The sequence below is a fragment of the Melospiza melodia genome, chromosome 2 (assembly GCF_035770615.1).
Source record: "Melospiza melodia melodia isolate bMelMel2 chromosome 2, bMelMel2.pri, whole genome shotgun sequence".
NCBI lineage: Eukaryota > Metazoa > Chordata > Aves > Passeriformes > Passerellidae > Melospiza > Melospiza melodia.
The window spans coordinates 70,237,391-70,264,755 of NC_086195.1; the positions used below are offsets into that span (position 1 = coordinate 70,237,391).

A 27,365-nucleotide genomic window follows, 5' to 3' on the forward strand; every position below is an offset into this window, starting at 1 on the left:
CCTATTTTCAGAGGAGACCCTTCTACCCCACAGCATCCTTGCAGAGTACGGCAGCATGCAAGTAATCCCTGCTGCAGACCCTCACCCAGACAAATGGACTGATAATATCGAGATGTGTGGGTTGTGTGCGTGCAAAAGCTGTAGAATAGCCAGCTGAGAGCATAGAGCAATGGCTGTCCTGCACCGAATATGTACAAATGAGAATAAAACAGAGCAGAAGGAGCAACTGATCAGAACAGAGCCCCGTTGCCAGCCGATCCGGCTGTAGGCTGCTGCCCTCCGACGGCAAACCGGGAGAGCATTCCTGATGAGAAGCTCTCTGTCTTGCTGAAACCTACCGAGTTCAGCTGCTGGCTCCAGCTGACAGAAATCACAGCTTCCAAACACCCAGTTTGCCATCTCGCTGTTTGTCTGAAGTGGAAAATCAGCACCCTGGGGCACTCAGCCTTTCTGCGCCGCCAGGGAAGCTTTTGTGGATGGAAAGAACTGTGTGCTGCTCAAGGAGCATTTGCCATCCTGAGCCTGCGTGTGACACTGTTAGCGTTTAACAAAAACATCCCTGCAGAGAAGGCGCCGATCTGCGGCTCCTCTCCCTTACTGACAGCTCTTTGTTGCTATTGTTGGGGTTTGTTTCCAATGTCTGTATCTCGGCAACACGGGAGCTGTTGATTCGTGGGCCCATGAGAACCTCGTGAAGTTCAACAAGGGCAGGGGGCTGCATCTGGCGGGGCAATCCCATATATGAGCACAGACTGGAAGAGGAACTTACTGAGAGCAGCTCTGAGGAGAATGATTTGGGGGCTCTCATGTATAGAAAGCTGAACACAACCTGGCAGTGTGTGCTCACAGCCCAGAAAGCCAATTTGTCCTGAGCTACAGCAAAAGCAGCGTGGGCAGCAGGGCGAGGGAAGGGATTCTGCCCCTCTGCTCTTGTGATACCCCACCCAGAGTGCTGTGTTCCAGCTCTGGGGATCTCAACACAAGAAGAAGGATGTGGTAGTGTTGGAGCAAGTCCAGGAGAGGCCACAAAGATGACCAAAGGGCTGGAGCACCTCTCCTACAAAGGCTCAGAGAGTTGGGCACGTTCAGCCAGGAGAAGGCTTAGAGGGAAACCTCACTGTGGCCTTCCAGCACCTTAAGGGGCTTGTGAGAAGACAGAGACTTTTTAAACGAGCCAACAGTGACAGGACATCTGTCAAGGGTTTTAAACTAAAAGAGGACAGGTTTAAATTAGATATTAAGAAGAAATTCTTTACTGTGAGGGATGCCAGTCAGTGACACAGGTTGCCCAGAAAAGGAGATAACTCTGAGGTATTAGATACAAACATCATATCCCTGTACTGCCCAGTTACTTTCCTGGTGAATCAAGAAGTTAATTCATCATGAATATTAGACTTGCATGTATTTCTAAAAAAAAAAAAAAAAAAAAAAAAAAAAAAGTAGCTTTCTGTTCACACAAGCCATTGAGATTTGGATTAGATATAAGGAAGAATTCTTTACTGTGAGGGTGGTGAGGGACTGGCACGTGTTGCCCAGAGAAGCTGTGGATGCCCCATCCCTGGAAGTGTTCGAGGCCAGGGATAGGGCTTTGAGCAAGCTGGTCTGGTGGAAGGTATCTCTGCCCACGGCAGGGGTTTGGAACTAGATGATCTTCAAGCTCGTTTCCCTGGCGTCACAGAGCGGAGCAGCCCCCGCGGTGCGGCACTGGCTGAGGGCGGGCATGGCCGGACATGGCGGCCAGAGCGCTGCGCTCCTCCCATCCGCACGGGGGCGCTGCGCCGCCGCCTCCTGCCGAGCCCTGCCGTGCGGCCGCGGACTACAGTACCCAGAATGCCCCGCGGGGCCGCCCGGAAGCGGCAGTGAGCGGGCGGAAGCGGAGGGCCGGGGCGCCATGAGGGGCGCCGGGAGCAGCGGTTCCCTCCGCGCCTGGGCCGGCCCGCTCCTGCTCCCGATGCCGGCCCGGCTGCCCCCGGCTCCTCGCAGAGGTGAGAGGCGCCGCAGCGCCGGGCTGCTGCCCCTCGGGGGGGGTGGCTGCCGGTGTCGGGTGAGCCCGGGCCTTGTGTCTGAGCGGCGCTGGGGCTGCGCGGGGCGCTGGCCGGACTCGGTGCGGGAGCGGCCGCGGGGCCCGTCCCTGAGGCGCTGTGTGAGGGAGCGCTGACCGCCTTCCCTCGGGGCTGGAGCGAGGGGTGAGTTCCGCGGGCGGGAGAGGCGTGCGCGGGGCTGTCCGGGTGCTCGGGGCGGGAGGAGGTACCGGGGGGCGGAGGGCGTCACCCGCAGGTGTCGGTACGGGGCTGCGGAGTGGGACACGAGCATCCAGTCGAGACTGCTGGAGTGGAACTGTGGGGCCAAGCGTGGCGAGCAGCCAGAAGTGTAATATCAGCTTTCTTGAGACTGTCTGTGCAATGTAGCTGTTAAAACCAATGAAAAAAATCCACCCATGCGTTTAAAACATAAGAGCTGTGCGTTTAAAAGCTGGGACAGCTCCATAAAAACAATGTTTTCCAGTTGGTTTTCATTGCTCCAGGGGCAAGCAGCCTAGCCAGCCAGCTTGACAGCACCAGTGCACCCAGGCTTCCCCACCTGCAGGGACTGTCCAGTGCCATGCCACGGCCTGGGAAGTTCCTGTTCTGATCCCTAAGCCCAGGTCCTTGCTGCTGCAGCACCATCCTGGCAGCCCCTGAGCTCAGCCTGCACCCCAGGGAATCCCAGGCGTGGCTGGAGGAGCTGCAGCTGAGCAGGCACTGGATGGCTTTGGTCCAAGTGCTTGTAGGGAAACCCATTTCTACAGTCAGAGATCCAGACTGGGGGCAGGACCACAATGAGTTCCCAAAGCTGTAGCCTGTATGTAGCATTTGTATGTAGCCCTATTATTGTCATTAGTAATACAGTGCTGTGCCTGGTTTAGTTATAGCCAGATCTTTGTAGTGTTTATAAGATAACGCGTAACTTGATTTATCTAGTAGCAGCACAAAACTATAAATTCCCTGATGTTTAAATGTTATAAAGCTTTTGAGTAAAGATCTGGATAAGACACGGAATTTGGTTAAGGCAGAGAGCCAGCAGTGCATATAGTTTCAAATAAAGAGATTAAGAAGTAACAGGGCTGCTTAGATAACAAAGAATTAATTAGAGCAGAATCTGTAATATGTGAAGCCACACAAACATCCGGTGAAGAGAAACATATACTTGAAATAAAAGTAGGAGAAGCTGCTTGTGGGAGGGCACCTCATAAATAGAGTGGATCTTTAATTAATACCTGAGGTTAACTTTCCTGGTGAACCAAGAAATTCTTTCATCATGAAAATAAGACTTGCATGTATCTTTTTTTTTAAATTGTAGATTTATGTTCACACAAGCCACTGAAAATGAGATATTTGGATTAGATATAAAGAAGAAATTCTTTATTGTGAGGGTGGTGAGCACTGGCAGAGGATGCCCCATCCCTGGAAGTGTTCAAGGCCAGGCTGGATGGGGCTTTGACCATCCTGGTCTGCTGCAAAGTGTCCCTGCCCATGGCAGGGGTTTGGGACTAGTTGATCTTTAAGGTCCCTTCCAAACCAAACCATTCTGTGATTCTGTGGTAAAATAAAAGGCTGTTGGAATTATTTAAGTGATTATTAGCAATTATTTAAGTGATGTTTCCCAGCTGTTATAGAACAGTTGGCTGTGGGGGTTATTTGTGCTGTGTCAGGATGCTTGCCTGTTGCACAGCTACATGAACACACTTCAGACAGATCTGTAAGTCCTGTTTGGTGTAAATTCCCTGTGGAAAAGTGTTGATGATTTCTGGTGTGTGCTGTAACCCAGCTTTTTGTTGCAACATCCACGCAGCTTTTCTGTGATGAAAGAAATTTAAATTAGTGTACTGTATGATAAGCCAATCAGGTAAGATGAAGTCATGTTTGGTTATTTCCAGGTTTTGCTGCCACGTTCATTAGGAAGTCATATGATGTCAGAAGAGTTGATATCACTCCCCTGGAGCAGAGGAAGGTGACCTTTGATACCCATGCTTTAGTGCAGGACCTGGAAGCCCATGGTAAGTGATACCAGATAAATAATTCAAAGGAAAGCTTTGAATATTAAGTGGTGTAGCTTTGAGTGCTGTCAGTTTCCCAGAGTGCCAGTACCCGGTGGTGTAGAATGTCTTGGCAGCTTCTTGAGGAGGCTGCTGAGGGAGAGGCACCCGATGGTGTGCCATGCAGGCAACTGGGACATTGGCTTTACCTCATCTGGAGCTGTAGGCAGGTTCCTGTGGTGTCCTCCAGCTGAGGAACACAACACAGGTAACAAATGTGAAGTAGCAGTTAAAGAGTTCTATAGCAAAAATGAAGCTCTTCAAGAAACTCCTTCTACTAGCCTGCCTAGAATAATTGGAAGGTTTTTTCCCAATGAGGAGTGTTTTCAGCAGCACAGTGCTGGGATACATTCTCAGTGCCCACTCTTCTGTTGTGAGGGAGACTGGCTGAAAACAGGTACAGGCTCCATCCAGCCCTGGTGGAACACTCCAGGCAGAGAAGTGTTCAGCAGGGCAGATGGATGTCACACATCCCCTTGTACTTTCCAAAAAATGGGGTAGTTGAAACACAACATATCAGTCAGATTGCTGGAAATAAATCTCTAAGGCAAAAGCTCTCAGCACTTGACCAGATCCAGCTAAAGTGAGAGCAGTTTTTCTTCCCCATTATTCACTACACATCACCTGTAACATTTCAAATTTACACCAAGTTACAGACAAGGTGTGCTTTTTATCATCAGAAAGCAAAAATCCCAGTTTGAGTTCCTTCTGCAGGCAATGGATGCAGCAGTTTAAAAATCAGTCTTGCATATGTTCCTATCTCTGCAGGACAGTTCCAATATATGCAATTACTTGTTATTATTCTATAGAGTGCATGCTTTGTAGCTCAAGGTAAGTTTGGTTTTAACAGAATTTGTGGAAGTTCATTATGAAGTAAAGTTTTGCTAAATTATTTTTGTAACGCATGAATGGCTGGATCTTGTATGAAGAAATTTGGTCTTTCTTTCAGCTGCCTGTCTAGACTTTCAGTATATTAAAAGGTGCTGTGCTTCAGATTTTTGCAGCATTAAGTTTGTTTTTTCTAGCTGGAGCGGCAGTGCCTGGCTCCTGGCTCTCAGTTCCCAGTCATTGTGTGAATGTGTCGCTGCGGTTTGGTGTGACACTTGAGTGTCTCTTGCTCCTTATCCAGATTTTTAATACCCCCTTCACTTGTCATCCTTTAATTGTGCCCTAGGCTTTGGGAAGGAGCAGGCACAGACCATCGTGTCGGCGTTGATCACCCTGTCCAGTGTCAGCTTAGACACCGTCTACAAGGACATGGTTACACAGGCCCAGCAGGTAAAAACTCCTCTGTGCTACAAAGGCTCGTGAGTGCATCTTTGGAACACAAGTGAGCAGCTCTCTCTAGTGCTATAAACACCTCACTGTGCCAGGTTTTCCTAAGTTTCACTTGGGATTTTAACAGAAGGTTATAGGCCCTGACCAGCTTCCACTGAAGTCTGACTACTTCATTGAACACAATGAAGATTTACAATTCCTGGGAAAACTTTAGTTGTATTTACACTGAGGAGATAATATGCCTCATAGCATCTTAAAATACTCATTATCAATACTGACTACACTGTAAAAACCAGTGTTTCTGCCTGACGCAATTCCATGAAAATTCTGTTTAGGAATGCTTTGCATGTAATAGGATTTCCAAAAAGAAAGGTTTTCATTTTGATGAAAGAAAATCACAGACACAGAAGTTCTTGTTTTCTTCTGAGATTCAGAGGGGAAAAAAAGTTAGACAACTTTTATTACAAGTAAATGCCAGAAAGATAAAAATCATATTGTTAGGAGAAAGGCTCAGGAGTTGAAATAAAATAGCAATGAATGCTTAATTACATTAAGTAATTAAAGAAGAATAGCACATAATTTCAGCTTGCACAGCCTTCTGGAGCAATGATCAAAACTATCACTGTGCATCAGAGAATCACACAGCAATGTGTCTTTTTCCATGCTAAATAGTAGGGTAACTTCTGTATGCTGGGTGAAGGAGTATTGCTTTCAGCATTTTAAAATTCTGAGTTTCTTATTCTATTTTCTGGTTTGGGTTTCTTCCTGTGTTTATATGTAGCGTTTGAATTCTGAACTTGTTAGTTCAAACCCCAGGAAGGCTTTTCTCAGTGCTTTTTAGCAGTGTTTCACTTCTGTCCATCAGACTTTGAAGCTGGCAGTATGATGCTCATTAAGTCTTTGGCTTTCAATGAGTTTGTAGGCAAGAAATGGAAGTGCTTAGTAAGAGCTGCATTCAGATCAACAATTAATGCTTCTGAGGCTACTGAATGTAAATTGAAAGTGGAAGAGACCGCAGGAGGGACCTGTAGTTTCAGGTCTATTTCATTTCATTGCTACTTGGACTAACACCTCTGGCCTTTTTGCTTAAGTTCAGATTTGGTGAATTAAAGTAACAGAAAAAGCACAAAACTCTTGAGTCTTTCAAATAAATTGCTGTTATTAAATTGTCTGTTTCTGTCACATTCTTGTTAGAGAGACTCCCCACTTTTGGGCTTTGCAGTAGCTAATTTCATCGTTCAGACCTAAGCATTTTTTCTTTACTTGTCAGAAAGAGTGCACCTTAATCAATGGCATGTTTTATTTTTCAAAGGAAATAACTTTACAGCAGATAATGGCACATTTGGACTCCATTCGAAAAGATATGGTCATCCTGGAGAAAAGTGAATTTGCAAACTTGAGAGCAGAGAATGAGGTACTAATATATATTTTCATTAAGCATTTTAATTGCAGTATTTGTTGTGTTTTACCTGATGTACAGTTTTGTAGAACAAAATATAAATGTAAAAGTAATTCTGTAACTGGAATTGAAGAATCTGTATGTTACAACTTCAAAGATCACATAAAAATATATTTCACTTGCTATGACCTGCTCAGATCTTCTGTAAAGGATTCTAAGATGTGTACATTTTTTCAGCCTCTGTAATTTTATTTAAGGGTAACTGCTAGCTTCTGGCCATTAACCATATAGTGCAGGTAGAGGAGTCAGCCATTGCTTTGCAACAGTTTCATTAATTTGGTGATTAAGACATATTTTGGTTTTACTTCATGGTATTTTGGTATTTTTCTGCTGTCTTTAGACTCAGAATAACAAGATCATCATTGTTACAAAATAAATCCTTTCTTTTGAACAAAATTCCCAGCAGATTATATATGCCTGTACATCTGAACACATTAGCTAGGATATTTAATCAAGAACAAATTGCCCCATTGGGAGGAAAAATGGGGAAAGAATAATTGCATGGATGCAGTGATAACACATCACTGATTCATTTGGTTAAGTTTCCTGAATTTTTAAAAATCTTTTTTTTTCTCCTCTGGACTTAGAAAATGAAAATTGAATTGGATCAAGTTAAACAGCAGCTAATGGTAAGTAAACAGCAAGTACCTACACACTCCCATTAGGGAGAATAAGTAGCTATTTTCATAATCTTCATTTGTTTTAAAGACTGAAACCGGCAAAATCCGAGCTGACAGCAAGCTAGACATAAACCTGGAGAGGAGCAGGGTGACAGATATGGTGAGTTAGTCTGTGAGATGCCTTATTAGCTTTGTGTTGTGTTTCTGTTGCTATAGCTATGATTTATCTTTTATCCACAGTTTACAGATCAGGAGAGGAAGCTGATGGAAGCAACTACAGAGTTTCATAAAAAAGTAAGTACTGAACAAAGCAGGATGTAGATATGCATTGCATGTTCTGTAAACCCCAAACTTTGGTGAAAGCTAATAGGTTTGTGGGTATGGTAAAGCAAAAGGCCAGGCTCTGTCACTCAGGGCTGTTGCAGGCTTCTTGCCTGTGGGATTCACACTAAACTCCAGTCAGCAGAGGGAGGCATTCCAGCCTTGTCCCTCACTTCCCAAGTACTGTCACAGGCTGGCACAGTTGGGATGTGAGCTGTCATGCTTCCTTTTTCCCAGCTGATGGTGCACGTGCCTACAGCCAAGCTATTCAAGAGCTGGAAGTCCTGAAGCTGCTAGAGGACACCAGAGTCTAAGGGGCTGAAGAGGGACCATGTCCCATCTTGAGCATATCTTCCATTTTTGCGATATGCCTTGGGAATGCTTAAACATTTGTTTTTCAAAAATGGAGCAATACTGTTCTGTGTGCTCTGATACTGTTCTTTGGCTCTGATGTGCCAGTGTCTCCTTCAGGGGGCAGTGGCACATCAGAGACAAAAGTCTGTCATGAGGGTGGTGAGACAGTGGCACAGGTTGCCCAGAGAGGTTGTGGACTCCCCATCCATGGCAGTGTTCAAGGCCAGACTGGAATGGGGCTCTGAGTGACCTGGTCTAGTGGAAGGTGTCCCTGCCCATGGCAGGGGGGTTGGAATGAGATGCTCTTTAAGGTCCCTCACAACCCAAGCCAGTCTGTGATTCTATGATCATTGAAGTTTTCTCTTTTACTGTCTATCCCTTCAGCAATCTTTCCAGATTGTATGAAGCCAGTTTCTCTGTCTTCTAATGTCTCTTAGCAGTGATAGGTTGGAAATATTTTTGTTTCTGGTAGCATGGTATTTTAGTTCAACTTTGTTAAATATATGCTGTCTTTTAATATTTCAGGATGCAAATACCAACAGTATTATCTCAGAAATCAGTAATAAAATTGACACTGAAATAGCTTCCTTAAAAACACTCATGGAATCGAATAAACTTGATACCATTCGCTATTTGGCAGGTATGTGACAGGCAAGGAGGTGAGTACTGGTACTGGGTTTGGCTGTATAAAATTCTGTTCAAGAGTAAATGCTGTATGAGGTCAGCTGTAGCAGCAAGCAGCTGGGATTGGGTGGAGGAGATCTCCCTCTGCCCCTCCAGTTGGAAGAACTGTGACAGAGAACACAGAAGAGCTGGGAGGATGCCACCATGGGACTAGGATTGTGCCCAGAACTGAGATTAGGACGAATATAGACATGATTAAAAAAAATTACAAGTCTAAATACCTTACCCAGTTTGACAGTACCTCTGCTTGCTGCAGCAGCTGTTGATGTGATGGAGTTGCTGCAGAAGTTTTGGTGAAGCCATTTACCTGAAGGTTTTCTGTCATTCAGGACTGGTCTGAGAGTGACCAGTTCTGCCTCCCACTGAGTCTTCACAGGCACACAGTTTCTGTGTGGCAGGACTTGTACTTTTCCCCTGCCAAGCAGAACAGATTTCTGCTTGCTCAAAAACATAATTTGAGATTAGTCTTCTCAATATGTACATAACCAGTGAAGTTTTTATTGTGTGGGAGCTGGATAAAAAGAGTAATGCATTTTATTTGGAAGAATAAGTTGAAAGGCAAATGTAATTAGCTTTATTCTAACAATAATTGAAACAGCAGTGTAACAAATCCAAAAGACAACTTGTCAGGTTTCAGGAGTGCTGTCGTGTTTGACAACTCATCTTCAAATTCATTGTCCTTTTGGTTCCATGGGAAATCTGGGATGTCTAACGTGAGCCTTGTGCAGCCAGCTCTCTGCAGTGCAGTTTCAGGAGCTGGGTGACAGTAGCACAAGTCCCTGTAGCCTGTGGTGCTCTGAGGCATCCAGCATAGGTGTTGGGATGTGTCCCTGGAAACGTGGCTCCTCAGGCTGCTGCATTGGGCCTCCCATCTCAGCACTGCTGAGACAAGCCATTGGCTTCTGGAATTGTTCTGTCACACCTGCAGCAATCTGGGAGGGTCAGGAGGCTCTGCTCTACAGTTGTTAATTCCTCCATCTGTTTGCAGCTGATTTCTTCTATGGATAAAGTGGTACAACAGCATTCAGCTAATTACCTCCTTTTTTGTTGTTTGTTTTGTTTTGTTTTTAACAGCCTCAGTGTTCACTTGCCTAGCAATAGCACTGGGGTTTTACAGGTTCTGGAAATAGATCTACATGGAATGACTGCACTCAATAGAGACAGAAAAGGCCACCCAGGCAACACCACTTAGACCATAACCTTGGCGCCTTTTGGTTTTGATACTCTTACTGTATAATAAAAATGTTTTCTGAATATGTAACACTAAAGATCAAAATAATTGAGGGGAAGGAGCCAAATAGTATTATTTCATTGCCCCCTATTCAATACTGTATTTATTTCAAAGTATTTCTTAAGCTATACCAGAAAGTTTCCTAATATCTTTCAGAATTGAATTTGTTTTGTTCTGGAAAATTCTCACTCTCAGCTGCTTTCAGAATGGATTTTATATACTCTAGAAATGGGAATACAATTCCCAAATTAGAGTTCCCAGTATAGGGATGCTAATACCAGACTTCAAACTACCTAGTCTGATCCAAGTAAATTATTCTTTAACACAGGTTCAGGATTTTGCCTCCAGTCTGTTCCTCGCTTTTTTGATGAATTAAAGCTTGTCCCTTTGGTTTTTTAATCTACATATATAAAAACACACTCCAGGGCCTTTACTAAAGAACCTTTTTTTTTCCTTGAAAACTGATTTACATTCATTCAAAATCTCATGTATAAAATGTCTTTATAGATTTTTATTAGTATCTCCTGCAATTTCTGTAAGCCCAGAGGTCCAAAGAATGGGAAAACTTCTTTGCCTTTCCAAGGGGAAATGCCTCCACTCCCAGCAGCTGTGTGCAGCCATGGGGCAGATAAATGCTCTTAACTTCCCCTCTCAAGTACTGCAGAGAATTTCCAAGAAACCTGCACGTTTTCTGGGCATAGCATCTAGCTTTTAATACAGAAATGCTCAGAATCTCAGTGGTGCCAGGGTGGTGGTGGTGATCCTCCTCCCCCTCCTGCAGGCATTTTTGCAGTCCCACAGGACACACTGACCCTCATGGCCACTCTGCCTTCTGCAAGGACTTGACTGTTCCTGTTGCAGAGTTGCAACACGTGGATGCCTTCCAAAAGTGAAGCAGTTCCATCTTGTTGAGTACAAATGCCTATGCTTGGTTTGATTCTTTCAGTATAATAATAATTTTTTTAAGTCTTTCTGGATTAACTTTGAAGTAAGAATAGGCCTTTTATGGGCTAAGGACTGTTGTAGTACTGAGTACTAGCAATTTTTTTTATTGCTGTTTTATTCTGTTTACAGTTGAACTTGCTGGTATTCTGCCAATTCTTATATTCTCTGCATTAAATTATTATAATCTTCATTCAAGAAAATAAAATTAATTTCTTATATTTGCTGTCTGGCTATCTGACAATTTCTGTGTGAAAGTTTAGCACCAATGGGGATGCAGAAAATAGCTCATCTGGTGCAGCTTGTCACCACCATCATTTCACACACCCTGAACCAGGCTCTTGATGCAAAGCTGTTAAGTCAGTATGCCTCTCCTTCACGGTGTACACAAAACCATGGATTTTTATTTATCAGTATCCTTGAAATTCTCAGAGATGAAGTTTTCTTTGGTACTAAGGAGAGGATGGATCAGGACTGACACACTAAAGTAATTATCTTCTAAGTCTCAAAATGAGGGTTCCAGAGGGAAAATAATTTCACAGTAGCACACAGCTGACAGAAAAGCTTTTATATGTATAGTCATTTAATGGTTTTTAGGTATGGAGGAGAGGTCAGGGTTGCAATTTCTAACGATAAGCTACCCCATAGTAAACCCTTCAGCCCTGAGTTAGGCCCAGAGACTGACTGCTGCAGGTCAGCTGAAACCTCACAAAGGAGTGGCTTCCTGCCTTCTTTAGGAATGACTAAAGATGGAAATCAAGGGGCCTGGCACTTCTCTACAGCTGAGGAGTAATTCTCCCATCCACTATTCAGCTTCCACACTGAATATGCTAGGAGGTAATGAGCACTTATGCCATCCTAAGGTGGCAGTACAAAATAAACCAGTGAATGGAGATACTTTCCTCAGAATTACGAGGGCCTGTGACTTTCCTGTTGTTAGGCCAGAGAACTAAAAACAGTTCAGTGTTTTTAAAAAGTAGAGATGCACAGCTCATCTGTAGAGCTGGGCTGTGCAAACACTGCATTGTCTGGAATATTGCTTTTGTACCTCCAGTCTGCTGCCCCTCCTTGGAGGTTCGTTCCTCAGAGTAGTCGCACTCCTCCTGGGCTGCAGGCTGGCTGCTTCTTTATTTTCGTCTTTGCAAGACTTGGCCATTGTCTCAGCTTCCTGAAACAAAGAATACTGCAGCCATTAAACAGGAACCACTGGAAGGATGTGAAAATATACATCTGGGAGTAACCACACAATACTGTGTTCAGATTGAAGCTGAGGGCAGAGCACAGTCCTGGGGCATGGGATGGCAGCACAGCAGTGTGAGACTTGAGGTCCCTTGGCTGTAGCAGTCACTCAGAAAGGCTGCTTGGTTAAAAATCAAAAATTACCAAAACCAAAAACTGCCTGATGAAAAATATTGACAGAGAAATGTTTGCCAGCCTGGCAATCACAAGGCTGAGAAGCAGAAACATCCTTGAAAAAGTGCAGCTGGCCTCTCAGAAATACAGCTGTGGCACCTAGCATTCAGAGCCTGAGATTCCACCAAGAAGCAAAAAACCAAAGAACTGCAGAGGCAATTGACTGAAAAGGTGGAAAATAGTCTGGGAAATAAAAAATGCTCTGAAAGAATAGAAGCACCATCATCTATTGCCATCTGTTGTACAGGTGAAAAGTAAAAAATTAGAATCATCATCACCTACTGGCTGCTTGCAGTGCTGGTGTCCTCTTTCCTCTTATGTCTCTATCATATAAAAAGAGCTTAATTTTTAATTCAAAATAGAACCTCTGTCTGAGGACTCCTAGTGCTGCACATACTGTTCCTTTCCCAAACAGACTGAACTCTCTCCATGAATTTTCTATGAGATCTTGGGCTCTCATTCAGTATGCCTGACTGACTCCAGACACTGTGACATGGATCAAGCCCCTGTTATTGAATTTGTCCTCTGGGGACCCATGGCAGCAATCTCAGCCGTGCAGGCTGAGCAGCCCTTCAGGTGGTGACACCACCTCTCCTGAAGCACCATTCGAGTCCCAGACACCAGGTCTGAGCCAAGGGCAGCTGCCAGTCACTGGATATGCAGTAGGGAAGTACGGGGGATCAGCCCACTTCTTAGGTGAACATTAAGATGAAGAACAACAGTGATACGCTTTCACAGCACAGACACTGCCACGGCCGGACAAGGGTCACTCTGCTCACGTCAGCGTCCCGAGGTGAAAGCTGTAGCACATTTTCTCTAGACTGTGCCCTCTAACAGAGGGAACAAACAACAGCGCCCGGGGAGCTGGTGGGGCACTCACCACGGAGGCGGTGCGGGTTTTGCCCCGGGCCTCTCGGAGCCGGTTTATCTCAGCACGGTAATCATCCAGCTGGCTCTCCAGCTTCTCCCGCCTGACTCGCTCATACTCCAGCTGCGCCTCCAGCTCCCTCACAGCCCTGCCAAAAGCGAAGGAGACGAGCAGAGCATGAAGTACGTCCAGCCCTGCCCCGGCTGCTCCACGTGGCGCAGCGCCTTTGCCAGGGGCAGGTCAGTCAGGCCGAAAGCAGCGCGGCACGCCTCACGCCGGCTGCGCTCAGGCTCCGAGCCCTGGGGACAGCGCCGAGCAGCCGCTGTCCCTCCTCGGCTGCCAGCCGTGCTCAGCGCCACGGCACCACGAGATGGAGCCGTCCGCCCGCACACCGAGCCCGGGCCGCGCTGCCTGCCACCCGGCCCGGCTCCAGCTGCGGGGAGGGAGAAGCGCCCGAGCAGCCACGGAGTTATTATGAAACAGAGAAAAAGCACAAAGCCGGCAGCGTTCTGGAAAGGCCAGGGGCAGCCTTCTCAGTCACATCTGGTGCTTCTACACCCTTCCTATTGATTGGCTTAGGCACGGATGAGAAATACTCAGATGACAGCTTGCATGACTGGCTTATACACAGTTGCACAAGATCTCTCTGGTCACACCCTCAAGGGCTCCTAAATTATTTGAGATTCCTGGAACTGTTTAGCTGACACGTAATTCACACATAAACTGAGTCTCTGCAGTTGAGCTGGCTCTCTCATATATCAGGATGAATTATCCCAGCTATAAGGATGGAAGATCAGTAAAAAGAAAGGGGAGATATCTGCCCTATGCATTCAAACAGCACAGGAGGAAAGCTCTCAGCAAGACCTACCATGTTTCTATGTTTCTCTGTTTCCCAGAGTGAGGAATTCCTGACTCAGGCCCTTTTGAGCTACCAATCAGCTTTGCTGCCACTGCAAGAATGGCCTGTGCTCAGGGGACAGCTGACTTCTTCCATGCTTCCAATTAAAGAGACCCAGCTCCCAAACTGTGTGGCACACCCATGGTGACACTTTTCTGCAACCAACCCTGGTTAAAGCACTGTGAAGTGATTCACACCAGGCCTCTTACAGCCAAAAAAACTGGACTAAAACAGAAATCTTCAAAATCTGCTACAGTAGCCTTCCCAAGTGGCAACTCCTGCTTTTCATGTAGCAAAATGGTGTTGTCATTAAGTGTTTTATCAGTAATGAGGTTTTCTGGCCTATGATACAAGCACCTTGGAGTTTATCGACAAATAGGTACCCTGAGAAGGGTAGGCAGGTATTCTGACAAGCCCCGTTTCTTTTCAAAAGAATAGTTTGGGTCTAGGGATGCTTTCTAGCCTTCACAGGTGGGAGAAACCCTTCAGAGAACCTCACAATTTTTCTGGTTTAGCCACACATGCCACAGAAAGCAACACCCCTGAAAGAGCCCCACAGAGCCTTCTAACAGACATTGTTAGTTTTTGAGCAGCTGCTCTATCCCACCATGAACTTTCCTGTCTGTTAGTAGCCAAGAGTGACTTTTCCATCATTAAAATCAGATTGCTCTGACCTTTCAACATTGGCATCAACACCTAAGCTTGTCACCCTCCTCTAAAACGAGGAGAGACACTTCTAGAAGTGATCAATCTCATCCTGAAGTACATGTCTAATTATGCCCTGGAAGTGCCTACACCTCTCCAAGAAGTTGACAAAGGAGCTCATGATAACTAACTTGGCCAGAGGTGTCTGTTACCAATTTTATATATATCAAGTTAAGCAAGATGGACTTTCAGCATAAGCTGAGTCAAAGAGTGACCTGGAACCAGAAGAAATCCTGACCTCAGTTTCCTGGCTCAGATATGGCTGTAAAACAAAGTACTTAATTGCAATCTGTGACACCTATTATCTGCTCCAGATCAACTGCTAAGTCTGCTGTCTCCTTGATGGCATATAAGCCCCCCAGACAGTGACCAAATAAAGACAGTGGTTTGGGTTGGCCCAAACACATGATGGAGGTGGTTATCTACAGACTGAGAACAAAGGTAGCCAAATCTTTGACAGGCAGAGGTGGAGACAGGCCTGTCTTTGGAGGCTGCAGTATTGTTAAGTCTCTAAATCTTTGATAGACTTTTCTTTGAAATGTAGACAGTCTGTCCATCAAATCACCTGACCAACCTAACAGAACCATTGGATTTAATAGAGACATTGAGAATTATATCTTATGAACAATGCTTCACATGCAAAGGCAGATTTGCTGGTAGTTTTTTCCTGTAGTCTGGACACAAGCTAATCCTTTCCTGAGCACAGAAACATATTGCCAATGGACAGAAATGTTAGCAGGTCACTGAATAATCTCTGCTGTATGTGCTCTTCCATCCAAGCCATGCTAAGATTTTTGCCTATTTTCAGATTTCCTGAAGGGCATGCATGTCTTTGGCATCCTCAGAGGAAACAAAACAGCCAGAAGCTGCTTTGACCTACTGCACACATCTGCAGAAAAACCTGAAGACTGAACAGATTATCTCACACAAGTGTTGTGGGGCTGATCCTGATGGTAGAAGTTTAGAAATGGCCAGAAAAATTGCTGCAGTTCATTTCTTTTGGCCTGGTTGAAGTTGGTAAGTGGAGAAGACAGAATGGCCAAATGCAAATTTGCATGTAAATCAGCTTTAAAGGAGGATTTAAAATGGGCCCCAAACAGTTAAACATTAGCAAGGCAGAATGACCTTACTTCTCAACTTTCCTTTCTTCTTTTCTCATCTTCTTCTCCTCTTCAGTTACTCCCCCCAGCTGTCTGTAGTTGCTGTAGGCAATTTCTAGAAGTCTCTGAAGTTCTTTAATCTTGTGATAGGCCCTTACTGTAAAACAGTTCTCCAGGTAGGTTAAATGCAAGAAGACAGTCATGCTGAAATCCAATAGTCTGGAAAACAGTCTCACAAACATAAGAGCAGAAGTCACACTGCTCAGCAAACACTGAGCTACACCTGACACCCACACAGCAAGCAGATGTCAAGAACAAATAGCAATCCAACACTGTTGCACCCACATGGATTAAAATGGTGTGACAATTATGATCTGATTGCCTTCTACTTGCTTTCTAATATTCCACAATTTGTTTCAATGCTCAGTATTACAGATATCCTGTCAACCATCTCGTAACAAAAAGAGCAGTGGGCTGTGACTGTCCTAGTTAGGACTATAATGTCTTGATAACAACTTTTGCAAACAAGGAATGATGGAAATAGAGTGCTTACCACGTGCATTCCTTTTCTCTGCTTCATCCAGAGTTAAATCTTCTTTGCTATCTGTACTCCCTTCCACACCATGTGTTTCAAAAAACTTGATGTTGTTTGCATCTAGTTCTTCATCACTAGAGTTACTGTTTCCAGTTCTTGGTGTCAACAGTTCCACAGCTGCCAGATGGCCAAATCTGTGCAGAGAACAGTTAACATCTGGAAAAACACATGTGGTAGAAACTCTCAAGCTGCCCAAGTTCCCATTTATCAGAGGGGTTTCAGAACTAAAGGAAGACTGGACACACACTACAATTATCTATCTGCTTTTTGTAGTATTCTTATGGCACGAGCTCTGCCTCATGGAATCTTATGGCAATGGCTCCTACATCAGAGGCATCTCTTTCCTTTGCAGGGTTTCTTAACTGAATTTCATCAGAATCTGCATTATTTTTATTAATGCAAAAAGCAGCTGGCCTCTGCTACTTCTCATTTACTTTGGATAGCAAACTGTGAGCATAAGGGCTCAAAACTGTCCTCTGGCAAATGAGCTAGTATTGGAAACAGGCAACCCCCAACAAAGGGAGAGGAATGACAAATTTTCTATAATGCATTCTACTTGTTCTAAAACACAGGAGCAGTAAATGAGATAAGAATTGTTTTTCCTTTCTCTGAGGTTCAGAGAATGTGAATCCCAGAAAATCCTTGGGAAGTTATGCCTTGCTTTACTCTGTGAAGAGAAATGTGGCCACAAGCTAGTTTTCCTCTTTTGTGTCTGATCTCACTAAAAAGAAAATTAAATTAAGTGAAAAATAAAACCTTTTATAGTTACAATATTATAGCTACAATAAAGCCTTGCTTATCACTCAGAGCTGAAATTCATGGGCTTGATCTGTTCTTTCTCCATCACTGAAAATCAGGATTAATTCCAACAAAGCTGACATGATATTGATACACAAATAGTAAGTAAATAAGTGTCAGAGCTACAGGATATGTACTGCTACCTCTTGGCTACATCCTTTGGAGTCTCTCCAGCATCATTGGTAATGTCACAGTCAGCTCCCATTTCAACCAACCACTGTAAGCAATGGATATGCCCCTGTTCAGCAGCTAAGGGAAGGAAGGCACACACAAGTCAATTATATACAACTGGAGTGTTTCCAACCTAAAATGTCCTCCTCTTGCCATTATTTGGCAAGTCAGAGATTGGGTTCACTAAGACACCACAAGGGAGATACTATTTAAAGGGGAGCCTGTGTGTAAAGATGCTGACAATCACTTGGGTACACGGAGTTTTGGGGCAGAGCATTGCACTGCAGTGTGGTTGGTGACTCTCTCTAGCTCTAGAAATGTTTTGGCAGCTCTTGCTGAACACAAGCTAAACTAAACTTGCCCAGTCTCATGTACAGACCACAAGACACACAAATAACTGCTGCCCTGGCTGAAAGGCCTGCATGCCACAGTTTGGCAGCCAGGTGCTGTCACCTCTCCCTGGCTTTGGGCTCCCAGGGCTCAGACACAGCTGGCTGCCCCAGCCTGGGGTGTGTGCTGCTGCCTCAGGAGAGACAAGCAGGGCTTTGTGCTGGAGCTGCAGGTACAGCATTTCCTGGGGCAGACACTCAAGGCAGCACCTCTCAGCAGCATCCTAACACAGCCCTACTCATATGATGTGCCATGGCCACTGCTCCCACCACGTGGTGCCAGGAACAATGTCTCACTTATGGAAGATGTTATTTGGCAGGACTAGATTAAACTGTACACTGATTTGCTCAAGGAAGAATAAATCCATTTCCTGACAGCACTCTCTTTTGGCTATCTTTTGTATTTGTTTTCTTACTGAAGTAAGGAAATGAAGTTACAACAGCATGTAAACACTGGGGATGAAACAACTGTAGGTCAGCATCATTCCAAGAAGAAAAAGTGGAATTTTAAAATCACTTCATATCAGTTATTTAAATAAGAACTTCAATTTTTTTTAATCTACTATATACCTAATCAAAAAGAAATGTAGGAAATGTGTTAAAAGAATATTACAAAAATGCTTCCCTCTTTCTTTCATCTTTTGTTTCATCTTTCAGATAATACTGTGAAACCCCAAACACAAAAGAACCATTTTTTCTGTAATGCCAGTAGTCCACTACATGCCAAAGTGTCAACCAGAAGTTTACCTTTCTTCACAGCATCCTACCAAATTACTTTGTTGTGGTTTTTACAACATATCCCCACAGTACTGATGTGTTCAGTAAATAAAGGTCAGCCCACAGTACAGATCATTCTTCTGCTTAGCCAGCCTGATGTTTCTAAAAGCTACATCTTGCCCGATTTAAAAAAAAATCAAAACTATTTAGTTACATTAAATTAAGTGAAAATTAAAACCTTTTATAGCTAGAATACAGCCTTGCTTATCACTCAAAGCTGGAATTCATGTACTTAATCTATTCTTTCTCCATCACTGAAAATCAGGATTAATTCCAGCAAACCTGATATGATATTGATATACAAATAGCAAATAAATGTCAGTGCTACTTAGTTTTCAGTTTAGATGCTGATTTCTCTTCATTGTAAGTTCTTTTTCCTTGGCTTGAGCTTGGTTATATTGTTTTTAAAGTCACCCACACACACATACATTACAAAATATGGGGTTTGGGGTTGACTTTCCAAGCCCTCAAGAAATGAGATGCTGGTTTTCATTAAGTTTTTTCGATAAGCAGTCACTTGAAAAACAAAGTAAATGAATCAGCAACAAAGAGTAACAAGCTGAAGCACAGATCATATTTACTGACCTTTGTGCAGGAGAGTGGATCCCTTATCGTCCCGCTCATTAATGTTGATTACTCCACTTCTCACTAGGCTTCTAACCACTAGTAAGTCCCCATTGAAAGCAGCATCATGAGCTGGGAAAGCTAAAACTGAAAATGAAAGGCACATGTTTCCAAGCAGATGCCAGCAGTTCTACTGAACATGCTGGTATTTGTCTCACAGCAAATTATGTATGAACACTTCAGAGGTAGCAAGGATAATGCTCCTCAGACAGCTGAAATGCAGCTGTGTAACCAGCAGTGCTCACCAGACACTTGACTAAACATGTCTTAGTTATGGCTACAGGCACCTCATGCAGTTAAGAGAATAATTTCACAGACCTGAAATAACAAGTACACCTTTATGTACTTCTGCAGAATTACATATAATGCTTTGTTTAAGCATATCTTGACCATACTCACCTTCCTGTGTCTCTGGATGTTCCTCCTCTTTTTCCACATCATCGATATATTGCAGAATATTATCTTTGTAGAACCGTTCAGCCAAGTCCCTTGGAGTCTCTCCATGGTCATTCCTGGCTTTCAGAGTGTGTGTAACACTGGCCATTTTCCTGAGCAAGAACTTAAAGCAATGCAAGTGTCCTTCCACTGCTGCCAGATGTGCTAGAGCACAAATGAAACAAAGGGTGCTAGAGCTGAGCCCTGCTGCCCACTGAGGAAGCAATGCTCCCACCACTGCTCAGGGCTGGCTCATCTAGCAGCACTGAGCCATCCAACACTGCACAGGGGGAAGAGCAGCCTCAGCTCAACTGCAGATGTTCAGCTCCCACCCAGGACACAGTTCAGCTCTAGGCAAAGGAGGTAAAGCTGCCAAGGAGGGATCTGCAGAGATGATTCCCTGGTGGAGCTGACTGCAGGAGACAGAACAGACTCCCAGCAGAGCACCAAATCCTAGCTCAGAGAGTGCACTGCTGGGCCTCACCTACCCAGGAACACAGATCCCACTGACCCTGCTGTCCCAGGGATACTCCTCACAGGGGGACAGCAAGCAGTGTCCTTGATTAGGAGCTAAGGCCATTTCTGCTTTAGCCTCTACTGTGCCACCACAAAAAAGTTCAACACACCCTCGGTTACCTCACCCTTGAAATGAGGACAGTGATAGCTGCTTCACTGCACAAAATATTGGAAGGTACATTCCTCACCTGACCTTTAGGCTATGCAGAGGTTTACTTACTTAATATTACTACAGTGCTGGGCCTACAACAAAGTAAGAGGTACCAAACACATCCTGACTCATTTGACATAAGTAATATCCTCTAATCCCATTAAAGAGAAGAACTTGCCAAATAAATGCTTATTATGATCTCTCACTCCATGAAAATGCTCTGAAACAGCTGGCTGATGTTCTAAAGGCAAAAGTATTAGTTTGTCTCCAGATAAGAATCTCACTATCTTCATAATCAACAAACAATGGGCCTAGGACCCAAAAAACCCATGTCAGTTCATTTTTGGCACACACAAGTTCTCTATAGCAAACCAAACCATCCACAGCTTTCCAGAGCATAATTGCTCTAAAAGGCTACGGACAATGCTTTTACAACAAGATGACAATACCTCTGTACAGATGATAGTTTAAAATCTGAGCTTTACTGAAATAAGGGCAATTTTTGCCATTGTCTGAATTTTAGTCAGTGAGTTAGGTTCTCAGGGAGAAGGGAAAAGAAGGGTACCATGCTTAAGGTAAGTCAGCTAGTGAAAAACTGACTCAACCCTCACAAATCCATTTTCAGATATCTGAAATCTGTTGGTATCCCAATTTCTCTGTGTTTCATCTTGTCTTTTTATAAAATCAGACTAAAAATATTCACTCTTCTCAAAGCCACCAGTCAAAAAATTGTGTCTGTGAAAAATATTTAGAATAGGTTTGACTAGTGAGCAATAAAAGAAGCATGGAAGTGGCCCAAAAACAAATAGAGAGAAAGCAAATTGAAATGTTCAGTTAATAAGCACAGCCCATTCTGTACATTGAATGAGCCACAGAATTTTTTTTTTTTCCAAAATATTGGCAAGGAAAGATAGTTAGACCCCTTGCTGTAACATACATATACAAAAGATGCAGCCAGGTTCTAAGTTTCAGGTGCCTGGCACTGCAACCTCAAAAAATTTCTTCCGGTATTCTCTTAGGAAAAATTATTGCACAGTTCAGCTAATCTTGAAGCTGAAGAATGTAAAGATAATTTAAGTTCACTTCTGTTACAAGCAGACAACAAGCTGGTTTGCACAGTACTTCTACTAATCTCTTACTAGCCTTGTTCCAAAATACCCTCTTTCCTTTGGAAGATAATATGATCAAATGAAACACATCAAAGGTTGGAAGATCAAGCTTCTGTAGATGCCAAAACACAACAAAAGCAGTTTTCTACTAACCATTTTATATAGAGCATTTAAGTAGAACTGTGCTGACATCTGCTTTCTCTCCACAGAAGTCTGTTATCAGGGAAGTGTTCCCAAATGCAAATAAAGCTGCCTTCCGTCCTGCCCCCAGGGTGCCTCACATCGTGACCCCTTATTGCGAATGCACCAGATGTCCTGCTGGGATGCAGCAGCCTCACATCCTGTAACAAGCCCCAGGTTTGCAAAACACACCGTGGCTATGTTTCCTAGGTTAGTAGTCCTTAGTAGAGGGTAAAAGATTTTAAGAAGGGATTTATAAAGATAACTCTGTACAAATTATAGAGAAAAACATATGCTCTTTGGAACAAATAATGTGACAAACCTAAGAAGGAAAACGCTAAAATGAAAAGGATGCAAGGAGAATTCAAGACAGGAACAATACCATTGAGCTTACAGAGGATATTGAGGCAGTGGTAAGTTAGGGAGAGGGATACTGGAGAAAATTCAAAAAGCAAGGAACAATCACTGGCAAATTTTTGTGCTGAAGTAAATGCACTGATAATTACGAAAATAAATTACAGATAACCCAGAAAAAGCAGTATTCCAGAAATCAAGATGAAGAAATCACAGGAAAATGAAAACAACTGTTTCACACAATCAGTTAAGAAACAGTGGGATACAAAAACTTGGATGCCAACACACCAGAACCTCATCACACTGGCACCAAGTCAAAAGTAGCACATAGCAGCTGAAACTGCCTCCGACTCCACCCATCCTTCTCCTGCGACCTCCACTGGCACACGGGCTCCATCACACACACAGGAGATGCTGCTCACCTGCTCCCAATCAGGCTCAGCCTGCTCCACATCCCAGCATTTGTGAGCTCTCATCCTTGCTAGCAGCAGCAGGAAGTGAATGGGATACTGTCACCAACAGTAACATTTTGGAAAAAATGGGCTATCTATGTGGATTGCATGGAATCAAATAGCAAATGCTGCTGCTGTGCATTAGTTATAATTTGCTCAACCATCACATTTCACAACAACTGTAAACCAAAGGTTTAAAACCATATGATTTATCCTGATATACCTGGAAGGTTTCCATTGTTATCCACATCATCTACACACGCTCCCCATCGAACAAGAAGCTGCAAACACCCCAAGCGACCGTGAAAAGCAGCATAATGAACAGGTTTCCAGTCATTCCTGTCTGAAACATTTACATCCTAAAATGAGAGTAGCAGGTTAATTCATTCACTTCTGAACCCTAAGACACAAGACAAATTTTATATATGGAAATCTGCTGTTCATTGTGTTAAATTATTTAAATCAAACCAAATAACGTTTTTCAAAGTTCATGCATTATACGCAGTTCCAGCTTCACAGGTACTGTTCACAGGTTCTTGCTTTTACTTAATACACTTAGAAAAGGTGCATTTTTAGACATGTGTTTATCATCATAGCGATCTGCATTGGTCATTATTCCTTAAATATGCATCTGGAATAATTTTCCCTTTTTTAAAGCTTATGTTTCCTTTACTATAGAAGATTTTTAGAACTGGGAAAAATTACCATCACCCCAGTGCCTGATGCTCATTTAATGACATCCTCAGCAGAAGGCGATTTACTGACATTATTGATTCTTTCTACATTTTTAGATCATGACCCTAAATGTACATCACAATCTAAAATACAAGATATTTGCGCACGGAATAAATTCCCCCCCGCAGTAATTAATCTCCAGCCCTAAGTCTCGGCTCAAGCTCGGGAGAGTTGAGCCCGGGAGAGCAGCCTGCCGGCAGGAGTCTCACCGCCCCGGTGCGCAGCAGGCTCTGCAGCGTGTACGAGTGCCCGTGGGCCGCAGCCAGGTGCGAGGCCGTGCAGCCGCGCTCGTCCCGAGCTGCCGCGTCCTCTCCGCTCACTAACAGCGCCTGAAAGAAACGCAAAGCACACGTGCATTTCACGAGCTGAACAAGCAAACATTTCCTGGAAGGATGGTGCATGATGACCAGCAGGATAACTCTGGGCTGACCTCAGGGGTCTGGTATTGCACAAAACAGATCTGTTTGCACAGACAGCGCAAATGAGTGCTCTGCTCTGAAAATGGCTAACTTAATTTGACATGTCAAGACATCAGATGAGCTACTCATAGCTCCCTGAGGGGCTCCCTCAGGGATCTTCATAATGAATTTGTCCAGTGCTGTTATGTTTGCCCAATTATCCCCTCAATAAAAAAAACCCAATGTAGTAGATAGGGTTAGGCACTCGGAAAATCTCGCAATGTCACAAAAAGCAGTAGAATCCCTCTCCCCCTAACTCCTAGTGATAAAAGATCACCCAAGAATGTAGTCCCCCCTAACATTAGTAACTTTCGACTCCTTACTAACCAATTACAGTAAAGTAAGACCCCCTGACGTAGAGAAAAAACTTTCCCAGTATAAAACCCGACAAGACGAAACAATAAAAGTCTTGAACCGTCCACCATACTAGTGTCTGCGTGTGTTCTTAACCCGAGTGACCCTAAGCAGTGAGTTGCCGTGCCGTCTCCTCAAAACCAAGTTGCCTCGCCTTGCATCAGAAAGCAACAACCCAAACAATATTTAAGGTAGCAACAATTTTAATTGAATAGTTTAGAAAATATATAAATAAGGGATAATTTGGTTCCAATAATAGTGCATAAGCCGAAACAACCGCGGGGTACGGAGGGCAGGGTTCAGTGACCCTTGCCACCTCACGTACAAGGTTGCCAAGTGAAAATCACCCCTTATATGCCATGTGTCAATGCCATCTCCTCCCATTTTTGGTTTGTCACTTTTCTGTCTCTGCCCTCATTACCACCCTTATCAAGCATGTGCCACCACTCGGTTTGGTGGTCGCACAAGTCTTTGGAGGTTGTCACTGATGAAGGCCCTGTAGTCTTCTTCGTTGTCCTTTAATTCACCTTTGGGTCACCATGCGCACCAAGCCAATACAATGTAAGCCAAGACTAACGTATCACTGCATCGACATATCAAGGCAATAAATCCCTTATAATTAGCATTTTCTGGGACCAAACCAGGTTCTTGGTCATTTTTAGCAACTGTATCTTCAGCTTCTTTCCTGTGGTCCTTGAAAACATCTGGGAAAGGGGGGATGGAGCCCCTCCTCTCCCTCTCTTCTTTGGCATTACAACTTTTTAACTATTCATTATTCTTAAATATTAATTACTGTATCAATACTAATTACCGTTTCAATTTTTATCAGCACGAATCACACCTATTTATCACAGCGCCAAGGCCTGCCCCAGTAACCTTTGCCCGAAGGGAGCGCTGGCAGTACCTGCACGCAGGCGTCCTGCCCGCGGATGGCCGCCAGGTGAGCCGCAGTCCAGCCTCTCGCCGTCACACGCGCGGGGTCAGCGCCGTGCCAGAGCAGCCACTGCAGGCACTGCTCAACAAACCAAAGGCTCCTCATTAACTGCTCCCATCGTGACTCTGAGGCGCGTCTCAATAGAATCCATCCATCACGGCTACATTTCAAAACAGTGCTGGAATGCTTCCTTATGGAAATAGGAGATCCCAGAGCATGCCTTAAACAGGTATTTGTGAGTTAGGAAGTTATGAGTAAGTTATACTTTCCAGGTTCCACCCAAGGGTACAAAATGTGCAAATAACCCACTAAATCAGATCCTAGCATTAATGTTACAGTTTGACTTTATCATTTTACTCTTCCAGTTTTAAAATGTAATCTGTGAGAGCATTCTTATGGCATGAAGGAAAAGCATTGGAAAAAACAATGCTAACATGCCCACATGAATTCCAGCTAAAATTACTGGCAGGAAAAAGATCACATACTAAATTTAAAGCCTCATTTAATTTATTAGGCTTCTTAGGCATATGTAATCCCATATCTCTTCTCATCCTTCCATGACCTAGTTTTATTTTATTCATCTTTTTCCAGCAGATATCGTTGCTTGCAATGGAAAGCCTTATGAACTATTCAAAGACAGCTAGAGGAACAGTTAGAACTTTTTATTATATATTATTATGATTTATTATCTTCTTTCAGGCCATCTTACAGCTTCCTCCACTATTTCTGCCAAGGAGCTTAGTGACAAACAGATGACAGATAATTCAATAAAGTCTAACAGACTGATTGAAAAGTAGGAGAGTCCAATGAAAAATGGCAGAACTTAAGAGAGGCAGAAAGGGAAGGTAAGCAATCTGGCTTTGGGGCTGACATTAGCATTTTCTTGACAGTGTCTCTACATTCCAGAAGCAGCTTTGCACTTAGCAATTCTTGAGTCTAGCAAGAACTTCATGCTTTTTCTTTTGGGACATGAATGGCCTTGCTGCTTCAAGCTTAGACTGCCATGAAAATGAACAAGGAGGCTGCAAGAAGGAGGAGAATGTTGTGCTGAACACAGCAGTTCAGTCCTTCTGGAAGTTTAAAATATTGATGCAATCACTTGCTGATTTCTCTACCATTATTCAACATTTTCATTTATTAAAATAAAGTGTATTAGGACTACTTCTATGGAGAATGAGGCATGGGGCACTGGTAAGCAGAATGGATATATTTTCATGTCTCTTCTCACCTGTTTCAGTCACCTTTAGAACATTTTACACATCCTACAGGGTTTTCCAGGTGTCTCAAGAGAAGGAGAAAATGCAATAGAGACAAAAGAAGGTCATGAGTCTGAAGGGGGGGCTATAAGGCAGATTTTACTCAGAGTAAGAAACACAACGATTTTGAAAAATACGGCAAAGTTGATTAGGTAAATTGGCTGGGTCTTCAGAAAGAAAAAAATAAAATCCAAAATCCTGCCTTTCGTGATTATATTTAATAAGAAAAACAGGCAGAGATTATTGATTCAGTCTGATCAAAGCAATGTTGTGTTCAGACTCCCCCAAAGAAGGAAATAGGGACTATAGCTATGCCTGTACACTAAGGTAATGCTTTACCTCCAGACTTCCCGAGTGGGCAGCACACTGCAAGGGTGTGAATTTGTGAACTACATCCACCTCATTAATGCTGGCTCCACTTTTTATCATCGATGCAAGCTGTTCTACATCCCCAGCTTTCACTGCTTCATGCACACTAGCGTAATTTTCCTTCTTCTTGACAACTAGTGAGGAGTAATGAAAGGGCATTAGTCCACTGCTTAAATCAGCAACATTTAAGAGACAGAGAATGTGTGATGAATCAAAAAAATATCAGATTTGACATTCATGGCACAGAATCAAACTCTAAATCTAGAGGCAGTAGGATAAAAGAAAAAAAATCTTCTGTCACCAGGCCATGGTATCAAATGACCTGTGTTCTCCCTTTAGGCCTTTCCACTGATTAACTACAAGACTGGAAACAATGAGAATTACATATCCAAACCCCTTGCAACATCTTGGTACCTTGACAAAACTTGTAAACAGAAATATGAGATCTAATGGCCAAGGGGGCTAACTTCAGATAGCCAAACATGAAAGGAACCTAAACCAATTAGTATTCACCTTCTGCAGTAGTCATCATTCCAGTACCAAAATGCACCAACACACTGATTACATTTCACACTGCTGGAAGTCCTGAAGAATTGGGCTACTGTTTAGCAAGTCAAGAAAGCATAAAACTGAAGGTCTCAAGGTATTAGTGCCTCAGTTCCTCTGCCTGTGGAGAAGAAATGGTAGTGGCAGTTAACACTGCTACACAATTTGAGGTAAAAAATTAATAAAAACTATAAGAGATATTGCACATGTTGTC

The 27,365-nt window shown here is 43.6% G+C and overlaps 2 protein-coding genes across 3 annotated transcripts; one reads left to right on the forward strand and one right to left on the reverse strand.

Annotated features, from left to right (window-relative positions):
* The first annotated feature begins 1,873 nt into the window (after nt 1-1,873).
* CCDC90B (coiled-coil domain containing 90B) lies at nt 1,874-11,185 on the forward strand. 2 transcript variants are annotated; one of them, XM_063148806.1, is made up of 9 exons: nt 1,874-1,985; nt 3,917-4,036; nt 5,250-5,353; nt 6,666-6,767; nt 7,400-7,441; nt 7,521-7,592; nt 7,673-7,726; nt 8,633-8,747; nt 9,866-11,185. In XM_063148806.1, exons 1-9 carry the CDS (start codon nt 1,892-1,894, stop codon nt 9,919-9,921), a joined length of 759 nt encoding a protein of 252 aa, XP_063004876.1. In that variant the 5' UTR covers nt 1,874-1,891; the 3' UTR covers nt 9,922-11,185. The 2 variants fall into 2 exon arrangements, with proteins under 2 accessions (XP_063004876.1, XP_063004877.1); XM_063148807.1 differs by lacking the exon at nt 1,874-1,985 and adding an exon at nt 2,086-2,186.
* Nucleotides 9,343-27,365, reverse strand: ANKRD42 (ankyrin repeat domain 42). The gene is made up of 13 exons (XM_063148805.1): nt 27,119-27,365; nt 26,576-26,739; nt 24,951-25,058; nt 23,444-23,563; nt 22,723-22,858; nt 19,702-19,902; nt 19,264-19,389; nt 17,485-17,590; nt 16,502-16,677; nt 15,979-16,105; nt 13,258-13,393; nt 12,013-12,132; nt 9,343-9,789 (listed from the first exon to the last, which is right to left on the reverse strand). The coding sequence occupies exons 1-13, from the start codon at nt 27,135-27,137 to the stop codon at nt 9,757-9,759; spliced, it is 1,572 nt and encodes a 523-aa protein (XP_063004875.1). The 5' UTR covers nt 27,138-27,365; the 3' UTR covers nt 9,343-9,756.